The 10,555-nt window shown below is 39.8% G+C and overlaps 1 protein-coding gene across 1 annotated transcript; it reads left to right on the top strand.

The window, feature by feature from the left end:
* Positions 1–2,454: 2,454 nt before the first annotated feature.
* On the top strand, positions 2,455–10,230 carry LOC122179314 (epidermal retinol dehydrogenase 2-like). The gene is made up of 6 exons (XM_042870093.1): positions 2,455–2,778; positions 5,318–5,449; positions 6,794–6,893; positions 8,387–8,531; positions 9,480–9,602; positions 10,113–10,230. The coding sequence occupies exons 1-6, from the start codon at positions 2,455–2,457 to the stop codon at positions 10,204–10,206; spliced, it is 918 nt and encodes a 305-aa protein (XP_042726027.1). The 3' UTR covers positions 10,207–10,230.
* Positions 10,231–10,555: the final 325 nt, after the last annotated feature.

Genomic DNA, 10,555 nt, shown 5'->3' with positions numbered 1-10,555 from the left:
AATCTTGTCCCAGTAAACAAGTGTCTCCACTGGTTTGTTTCATAACTGGGAGTTCAGCTCTGAATCACTTCACGTTCCTGTCCCGTAACCGGTTGCATTTCTTACATAATTGCTGGTTACAGCAGAACATGTGCTTCAAGTTAGCTTACCCACTTACGCTGCATTCATTAGCTTCTTGCTGGGAACTACACTGCACCGAATCTTTGAGATTCTGCTTTCAGCCCTTAAGACTGTACTTCATTTTCACCTTTTTGTGCAATCTAAACAGAATATGCAGCAACTAATTGTGCGTTTAAGTACAAAACTCCTATATAAATGGTGTTAGCAGTGAAAGGGTAGAATTCTCTACCATAATTATCAATGTGACTTCAAATTACATATATTTCTGTTACCCTCAGTGGAAGAAATGAAGAATGTCCGGTGGCTACTCAGAAGCTGTAATCTAAGATTTGAATTGCATTTGCAACAGAAGTATCTGAATGAGAGCGCTCTGTGACTCTCTTCAAATCCATTTGAACAGCTTCCCTGTGAGCAAGACCTGTGGTATCACTTACTCAAAATGCAAAGTGCAAAAAGTACTGCCCTCTTTATTTGCTTTTTTATATAACCAGCGTGTGGAAAATGTCACGGTGATCATGACAAACTGAGATGATAACAGAAAAAAGCACGAGTGTGAGAGCTCAGTAGAAACACCAATTTTTATTCAGTCTTTCACTTCTTGTAAAAAAAAAGAAAATAGTGACATGACAGCAGTGCAGGATTGTGGGCTTAAAGCTGTGTGAAAAACTGAGGAACCACAACTCTCATCTTGAAAGGGTGAAGCAATGGCAGTCAGTTTTGCTGTTTTACATGGAGATATTTATGATTAGCGTTCCCCTTTTTATTCCCATTCCAGCGAACAGGCAAGCTGGAGATCAGTCATTTGCGTTACAAAAGAAGCAGTATTTCATTTCGCACCTACAGCCAGTCCACAGTAGAGGGAGGAAAGGCAGCAAGTGGAAAGGAATCTCCAAGCTCTTGACCAGGACTGTCCCCAAGCCCTGAGCAAGATGCCATGACTCAGGGCCATCCATTGCATTTTGGGCCAGGAAGGCTGTGTGACAGCATGCTTGTGTATCATTAGGACAGGATGAGAGATATTCATCCTCACTGCTAGCACCAGACCAGCCTGCACTAGGCTCGTCCATCTCCTCCCAACCCACCAAGCCAAGCCCAGGAAGGTGGGCAGGGCTTAGCTGAGCCATGGGTCTCAGGGCACAGCAGACAGAGGGTGCAGACAAGGCAGCTGGGCAGCAGCGGTGAGCATTGGGTGTGGGGACAGGGCCTGGCAGCAGAGGGGTGTGGGGTACATGGGGGTACACCACGGCAGACAGGGCCACTCTGGGGTGGCTGAGGGCAGGTGGGAGGCTGGTGAAGGGTTTAGGGATGAGCTTTGTTGTTCCAATTGAAAACACAGCCATCTGAGACAGCTGTCTTGTTAATAAGTTGAGCCTCAGCAGTGCTGGCACACTGACTGTCAATCATTGGGCAGCCCACGGGCTGTGGGAGGTGGCATGGCGTGTGCCTGATCAGCTGGGGAAAGGCCCGAGCCATCCGCCCTTCCTGATCCTGGATGATTCCTCGAAGTGACTCTCTGGGGACACAAAGGTTTTTGTTTTTCTCAGTTACTGCACGGTTCAGTCTGGCGACTATTTTTCTTTTCACTGTTTTGAGGAATACTTCTGCAAATACAAAATTCAGCATGGATCTTGGACCTTTTTTGCCTGTTTGACAGCATGCAACCAATATGTTTCAGTAACTTAAAGCTTACCATGAAAAGGATGTGTAAGCTACTGAGTGCCGTACAGGAAAAGGTCTGGTCAAAATATGAGAAAAAATACCAAGATTCTAACCTGTAGGGTCATGCTTTCCAGCATGTTGGTCATTTGCTCACAAATAAAAATATGGTATGTCATTTGCAAAATATATGCTGCATGGATACATTCTTATTGCCCAATTTATGAAGCAGCAAATCTCATTTTATGCTAAAGAGCAAAATTGTACTTTGTAAGGCTGATATCATTCCAGTGTTTTCAGTCCTCTTTTTCTTCAGTTAAATCAACTCAGTATGAAAACAAACTACTCTATAGCTGTTGCCACGGCATTCATGTATAAGATGCATATTAATGAGCCTAAAAATCTGTAATAATATTGAGGACTCTGGAATGAAGCATCTGGAGTGTAGGATCTAGCAGATGACACTTATCTTAATCCTACAGGTAAGAAGCTGCCAGCTTTTGCAAAAACAAGTCTTTAGATATATTTTGTATTTATGCAAAAGAACAATGTAATTGAAATTGCTCTGTGAAACTCAATTTCTTTTCCTAGGCGATATCTCAGTGCTTTTAAGTGCCACTGTGATGTTGTATCTGTAGATTTTTAAAACAGAAGAGCAATCTTTGTGCCTGAAAAATCATGTTCAGATGCATCCTGAAGACGCTGAGGTTCCTGGCATTATCCGTGTATATACTCTTCAAAAGTTTCATCCAATGCATATTTCCTCCATGCAAGAAGTCTTTTGCTGGGGAAATAGTGCTTATTACTGGAGCTGCAAACGGGATTGGAAGGCAGATTGCCCTACATTTTGCTCCTCTGGAAGCAACCTTGGTTCTTTGGGACATTGATGAAGAAGGTAACAGAGAAACAACCAGATTAGCCAAAGAAAATGGAGCTAAGCAAGTGTTTGCCTACTACTGTGACTGCAGCAATAGGGAGGAGGTCTATGAACAGGCAGAAAAGGTAAGTTACAGCTTCTGGTTTCTAATTTTCCTTCTTGCTTGTGATTTTCTGCTTTTTTTAGACCTGGAATCTTAGAAACTATGCATTCAGTAAAGGGAGGTAATCATGTACGATGATGACTGTTCTCTTATCGACAAGTAACTTCTAGATTGAACTTAAACTATTTTGTTGTAAAGTAACTGGGTTTAATCTGTTCTGTTGAGACTTACACATTTCCAGTATTCCTTGTAAGGTGGCAACTTCTTTTATATTAGAAGTGTGGTATATGGCAGAGATTAATGCTATGAATGAATTTACTAGCCTTCTAAATTTCTGTAAGATGTCAAGAAACAACAACAAAAAAGGAATAGAACATTGTAAGGGGGGAGGTCCCTTTGTAGCAAACTGCAAACACCTTACCTCATTCAACCTGTTCTATCTCCTCCCCTGAGCAGGACAGGGGAAGAGGGAATGTGAGTTGTGGTCAATCCCTAATGCTTTGTTTCCGCCATTCCTTCATGGTCACTCCCTTCCCCTGCCCTGCATGTATCCGGAACTGCAGCCCTCATGCTCAAAGTACTCTTTTAGTTGTACTTGCTAGCAGCACTCAGGGGCACACATGACCAGCTTTACATGGAAAAATAATTTCTGTTGGAGCAGTTGGTGGTAGAGGTTAAGAACCACAAGTGGCTTCAAAATACAACTTGCACAGTGTGATCAAGGACGTATCTATCATAATAACACACCTGCAGAGATGAACACACTCTGGCCTCTGCTGATCCACAGTGCTCAAGGAAAAAGATCTTTGCAAATTATTTCAGTATTACAGGTCAGGTTATCCTCACCATATGTGTCTCTTATTATTACTCCTACAATTGCAGTCCATAAAAAGAATTCCAATTATTTCAACATTCTTAATATCAAGATCTTAACATTATCATCTCCCAGCAAGTTGCAGGATCAGTCGAGCAACTTGTGATCAGCACTTCAAATGTGATACTTGATCCTTATTCAAAATGATACTAAAATCAAACTGCCATTCTTCCAGAATGCTCTTCTTGAAAGAAAAAAGAAAAACAAACAAACAAACAAAAAACACTTAAGAGTTCACCAAGATCAAATATCTTTTAAAAAATAACATTTTAAATTGGCTTTAATTCCCTGTTGCCATAAATGCTGACTGCTTCCTGGAATGACATGCATCAGAATGATCAATTTAAGTTCATGTAAGTAATATCTCTGCTGGAATTTTCCATTGATGGTGTATATTTTGAAGTAAGTGATCTCTGTTCTCAGTTTAACAGAGACTCAAATTGTTCTGTGCATTCAGACGGTTCTCAGCCTCCAGACACATTAAAAAGGGCTCAAGCTGCAGAACTTGTTGTGTCCATACTAGTGGTGAGAACTCTGACATGCACAGACTGACCTACAAGTAGAAGCTCAAAGAGCTTTTTCAGAGTCCTGAATTGATGTGAAGGTGTTGAATTATTATTAATTCTACCAACATCTTTTCAGGTATTGTTGTGAATTGAACAGTCATATAGGGGCCAGAATTTTATCTTCTTGAAGTAAGATCTATTCAGCCAGGAGCATCCTCTACCACTGGAAATACATGTAACTTTTTATTAGTAATATGAAAAGACTTCAGCTTGGAAACAGGAGATAAACCAATAGCAGAAAAGTTAATTTATTTGGTTTTGTTTGAGAAATTCACTGCAGAATAACTTAGGTATGTTCCTATAATGGAATATTCCTATAATGGAAGCTTTATTTCTAGCAAGCAAATCAGTGTACTGAAGGAAGAGAACTTAGAAAAAAACTGATAAAAAAAATATTAGCAGATTTTTGGAGTCAGAAGTTTCGACCTGGGAACTCTGAGGGAAATCTGATATACATTTCATGAGTTACAAATGCATAGGTGATGTGTTGCTTACAACAGGTTTCAAACCCAAGAGCAAAAATAGCAAATATGCCAGTTTTAAGTGAGAGGACACTAAGAAACTACGAACCTGTCATACAGAAAAAAGCTGATAGAAATGATAATGATAATTTTAAAAAATAAATAAATAAGAATAGACACCTGAATAAATACACAGCGAAGAATAATCAGCTTGAGTTTTGTTCCTGCAGGCTCCTGTGAAAATCAGAAATATTTCGGAGTTCAGAAAGCAATCAGACAAATTCGGAGGTATGGGGAAGGAGGAAATAATCATCAGCATATATTAAATATATTAAATAGAAAGATACAGGCACCATATCTGGCTCAGAAAGATCCTAAGTTGCAGAATGCAAAAACCTGTGGAGTGCACTGGAGGAGACCTTAGTGTCCTTGTCCTTTCTTACTGCTTTCCCTCATGAGCCAAGGGCTGAGAGCCTACAAAGACCTTTGATCTGGCACACTAAAACAGTTCCTATGTGCCTATGTTTCCAGTACAAGCATAAATAATTGTAACTGTCACTAGACTTCCATCATAAATGAAGCACAGAAGGCAAGTACACTTTCTAATATTTTTGTTCATCTTTTTTTTTCTTTCTTTCTTTATTTTTTTTTTTAATTCAGGTTAGAAGAGAAGTTGGGGATGTTACTATTCTAATCAATGATGCTGGCATACTGCACACCACAAAGTTTCTTGACACTCCAGATGATGTTTTTGAAAAAACCTTGAAAGTCAACTTCCTGTCTCAAGCTTGGGTAATGTATATTTTTCTTTCCCAAGGGCCTGAAATGCACAGCCAAATATTTCAGGCAGATTGGAACGCCCGGTTTGGAAACGGGTGGGAAGGGCCTTGACTGGGGAGAATTCATTTTTTTAATCATCCTGTCATTGGATACACATCACATTGACAGTTTGTCCCAACGTCTCTCAGTAACGTTCACAAAAACCTACCTGTTCAGTGTGCTAAACACAAAGTCTTTGTGCACCTCCACTGTGAAACATGTTCTTTCTGTATCAGCTGTGGCTGAAAATACTGCTATGGCTGCTAACTTTTCTACTCCTGATGCTTGCAGACATAAGACAGCACTGTCTAGCATTAAGGACACATACCCATGCTGTTTGTGTTGTGTCAGACTTCAGGTTGTTCTTTCATTCCTAGTCAGCGTCCTCTTGATGTACGTAGAAAACTGATCTAAATAGTATGTGTTTGCTTTGCTTTGTTCTCTTTCCTCTGGGGGAATTTGATGCTATCTGGGGTCTCAGTTGTCCCTTACGTGTCTCTGTGAGGGAGTGCTACCCTTGACCCTCTTGCAGTTGTACTTCACACGCCTGAGCGCGCAGCCTGCATCAAGGAAGAACACAGTGCTGCAAAATGCCTCACCAAATGGCACTCCTCAGTGGAAAATCATTGCAGGCAAAATCCTCTAATCATTTTCCAGCCCACAGCGCCTCATTTTTCCACATACCGGAGACAAAGGTGCTGGGAGAGATGTTCTTCTTGGCAGGTCTGAAGAGACACAGAGCAGGAGGACAGAGACTGTGGGCCCCCTCACTGGAAAAGTGCGTGCCAGGCACGTATCTGCAGTGGAGAACACACTGCAGTACAACTCAGCTATTGAAAAAAAACCTGTAACTGCTCCCATCTTTTTTCATCTCTTCTGTCTCGTAAAACACTGGTGTCCTCCTTAGATAATTAGTACTAACCATCACGGCAGTTTGAAGTAGTGGAAGTAGCCAGGAAGTAGTTTACAAACAGGGCTTGTAGCCAGCTGAAGTGTGCATTGATGTGTTGGCTTCTAGCTCCCTCTGGTGTACACATCTTTACTAATAGTCAAAATACTCGAGCTGTGAGGATCCACGCGCAGAGAGAACAAAAACTTCGTCATTTTTTAATAATACAACTTTAATGCTGACAGATCTTCAGCTGGGGACCTGTCATTCAAAGAAATGTTGCCTCTCCTTTATGAATTCTTACTGCAGGTCACTTTGGTGCCTTGCAGAATTACGTTCCAGAAAGTAAATCAAATTGTAAAATCTAATTTGGAATGCAATACTTTTAATGCATCTATCTGTTATGGTATTTTTTATGTGTCTCTCAGACTTGCAAGGCCTTTCTTCCTGCCATGATCGCCTGCAATCATGGACACCTGGTCACCATGGCTAGTGCAGCAGGACTCTTTGGAACCTACAGATTGGCAGGTTAGTGTCAACAAATGCTGTTAAAAATTATGTCTTTGTGACAATACCTTCTCCTAACGATCTCAGAAATGCTTGGCTTAAGCTGTTTGTACTGACATATTAGCACTCAGGAAGAGCATGGAGATAGAAAGGTGTATCAGCAGGTAGTGGTATATAGAAGAGGAATACGGTGATGTGTTGCCCATTTGGCATGGGAGTCACTGCTGATTTTACTAGCTAACTGCAGCCTGTCTTATCTCTGCAGAAGAAGCTTGTACACGTGCAGCAGGAGGGAGCCCTGCCTACAGGCTGTCTAACAACTTCTGTTACTAGTTTTTCTGCTGATGGATGTTTAGAGTCCTGAAAATATGTGGGTTATACCTGGAACTACACACCTAGCTGGAAAATGTTTTTCAGATTCAGAAGACACTTGGCAGAATTTGCAATAAATTCTTTCAAATTAATTCTTTCAAATTAACTGTGTTTTAAGCTATGTAACAGCTCTGTATTCTCAGCTGTTTCCTTCAGGAGAGCTGGCTGCTACATCCTGCCTATTTCATCAGCATGTGTGTATTGCTCAGACTCTCTCAAGCCTTTCTGACTGTAGCTCTGAAGTTGCTCTGTGAGAATGTGAATTTCACATCAATAAGTGTATTTTCTTTCTTCTCCTAGTTGATGGTGTTGTTTTGGTGTATATTTGCCACCTATTATCATTGGGTCAGATTCTGCGTTGAGAATGGGACAAGTCTAGTTTTTATCATTTAACCATAAGGCCTATGACGTAGGCCTATGACTTGCCCATCCAAATGTTATAACGTTATACACAGCAGCTATGCATATTTAGATTGTTTGTTTCCACCTCCTGTAGGCAAGTTCTGAAGAAGAACAAACCCCCTGATAAAATCAGGCCCAATGTAGGTCACACTACACAGGACCTTGCATGTTCAAGTTTTTATTGTCTCAAAGGAAGGAGATTCAATGTGTTCATCAAGCAGTAAAAATTAGACAGGATTCAGTCTTCCCAGGCAAATAAAATAGTATTTATAGTTGCAAGGCAATATCAGAAGGAGAAATAATGTGTTGAAGCAGTATTTGTGAGTAGGGTATTTAGGTTGTACCACGAGAAATAATTTTTACTGGCACATAATATGTGATATCAAAGAGTGAAGACCATTCTGAACTAAAGCAATGCCTGGCTTGCATATGAGTGTCTGGGAGTGGATATAAAATGTTAAGTAAGGCCATCTTATATCCCTCTACAGTTCACTGGAAAAGTCTTCAGGAAATTATTAATCTTATCCTTAGACACATCTACACCAGTCATGGTCAGGACCATTGACATTAAGAGTTAGTATCATCAACATGTGTAGCGTCCCTAAAACACTAATTCAAATCTTCTAAGTCATAACAAATTAGTACAAGGTTGTAAGTAGTATTACAAAGCATTAAATTCAGTATATAATACTATGGTGTTTTTGAGATATTTGGTATGTTTCTTTGTTTCTCTGCTTCAGATTATTCTTCTAGTAAATTTGCAATCATTGGAATGATGGAAGCCATTGATTCAGAACTGGATGAGGCAGGAATACATGGCATTAAAACTACAATTGTTTGCCCCTTTTTTGTGAATACCGAATTAATTAGAGGTATTGAAACTGAGTAAGTAAAACTTACATTATATATTGTTTCATAAGTAAAAAGTCATCACTATTCTTATAAGGTTGACTTGTTTTTAATTTAGTATTTGGCACACACACAACTGTATCTCTTTGCTAAGAAATCCAAAGTTTTCCTGTAATTAATAGCTGACATGCGTCAGAGACTGTGCAATGACCTTGAAATCAGGGAATGGTTAGGGATACGTGGCAGTATTTTAGGCAAATTCACTTTCCAGCAGAATGGGCACTGCTGATGTTCTTTGCCTCATGTAATTTTGGTACTGTCACTACTATTATGGCTGCTAGGATATTTGTCACCTGTCAGAAACAGTTCTCCAGTATTAGCAGATATTGTACTCCTCTGAGAACAGCTGTGGTATAAGTATCTATGCTGCTGTATTGTTCTAGTGACAGGACAGGCTGCAGGCACTGATTCAGACATTGCAGCAGTGAATAGCAAGCATCCTTGTTTTTTCAGCACTCTGTTCCTGCACCCACCACTCATCATCCTGTAGAGGCATGTATTATGCAGAGCTCCTGCCTGGAAACAGGCCCAATCCTGTTTATTTAGCTGCCAACCCAAAATCTAAAATAAGAAAGAGGTGTGCAGAGGGCTGAAATCTTATGCATAGAACATCATAAACCACAGATGAGCTGGAATTTTTCAATGCCACAGCAATGTGGGCATTAACTTCACTAGGGTCTGAGCTGGCCTTGCACAAAAGTTATTCATCTGTCATTAAAATTTGCAACATCACCAAACTTTTTTCTATTTGCTATGATTATAGAAGCAGGATTGAACAAGCAGAACAAGCAGGATTGGACACTGCTTTCCAGGGCTATTTAAAGAGCAGGAGAGAAATTCTTGCATTAAATGATTTCTGTGTTAGAATACATCTCAAAAGTAAAATATTACAATTCCATAATACTGTATTTCTTGTTTCACTAGGCACCCAATTTTACTTCCTATTTACGAGCCAGAGTATGTAGCCTGCAGGATCATAGATGCAATTCGAAAGGAAAGGATGTATCTGTTTATGCCTCCAACTTTACACCTTTCTGGTTTGAGAACGTAAGAACATGTTTCCCATCTTCTATCATTTCCTTCTTTCCTTTTCCATATGCCTCCAAAATCAGCAAGGTGGTTTAGTTAAAATCTTCCTTTACTTAGCATCCTTGCAGTCAAACCAGCTATAGGTAATCAGTTACAAAGAAACAGTTTTGATAGTTTTTAATGATTTAATGGACTGGTATTCCTCTGACACCTTCTGTCTCAAATATACTTCTTAAGCTACAGTTCAATGTAGAAATCAAAAATGTCCATGGGATGGTACGCTGGGAGCACTGCCTGGACTAGAACTGTCTGCTTACAGTAACTACCCCCACCAATGCTGGGCTTTCCACAAAAGTGCTTGTTTTGTATTTATTTTCCGCATTTCTAATATGGGAGTACCAAATGCATTATTGCCAAACGTGAGAAGTAATGTGCATGTGTTATGAATTTATATTAGTACAGTGCATTTTTATTTCACTTTATTATTATCTTTTTTAAGCGAGGCTAACTTGGTGTTTGTCTCATCAGTTTAATTCCCAGAAAAATCATACTGCTCCTGCAATCTTACCTGGGGGTCTACAACAGCTGGGACAAGGTCATAGGTCGGAAGAAGAAAAATTGAAGCCATAGCATTTTCAAAACCTCAAGTGCCATCAAACTGTTTTTTTCGGTAAAATCAATTTTTAAGCTCGTTCATTCTTTGACAGAAAAATTGCTTCTTGTATAATCCTTGACATCACTCAGCATACAATATAATTCTAAATAATTGTCTTTTAATCACTGATTCTCAGCCACAACCCTCTCTCTCATTTTGTGACAGCACGCTGCTTACATACTTATCTGAGCTCTCAAAAATAGTCAGTAAAACCAGGCATAGATGCTTGACTTCATTTCTTACTCTTTGAATTCTCAGTTTCTGAGCATAATTTCAAAGCACAGGAAAAATACACTATTGTTCATGCATTAAGAAA

Source organism: Lagopus leucura, unplaced genomic scaffold (assembly GCF_019238085.1).
Source record: "Lagopus leucura isolate 7727_CA_CO unplaced genomic scaffold, USGS_WTPT01 Super-Scaffold_100002, whole genome shotgun sequence".
Taxonomy (NCBI): domain Eukaryota; kingdom Metazoa; phylum Chordata; class Aves; order Galliformes; family Phasianidae; genus Lagopus; species Lagopus leucura.
The sequence above is the reverse complement of the archived record's forward strand: the minus strand, read 5'-3'. Positions and strand labels throughout refer to the sequence as shown.

Bases quoted from the DNA above. Each gene is read 5' to 3' on its own strand.
- LOC122179314 (XM_042870093.1), top strand. From the start codon at position 2,455: ATGTTCAGATGCATCCTGAAGACGCTGAGGTTCCTGGCATTATCCGTG. The intron at 2,779-5,317 runs GTAAGTTACAGC...TTTTTAATTCAG, and splicing joins TCTATGAACAGGCAGAAAAG to GTTAGAAGAGAAGTTGGGGA. The intron at 6,894-8,386 runs GTTAGTGTCAAC...TCTCTGCTTCAG, and splicing joins TGGAACCTACAGATTGGCAG to ATTATTCTTCTAGTAAATTT.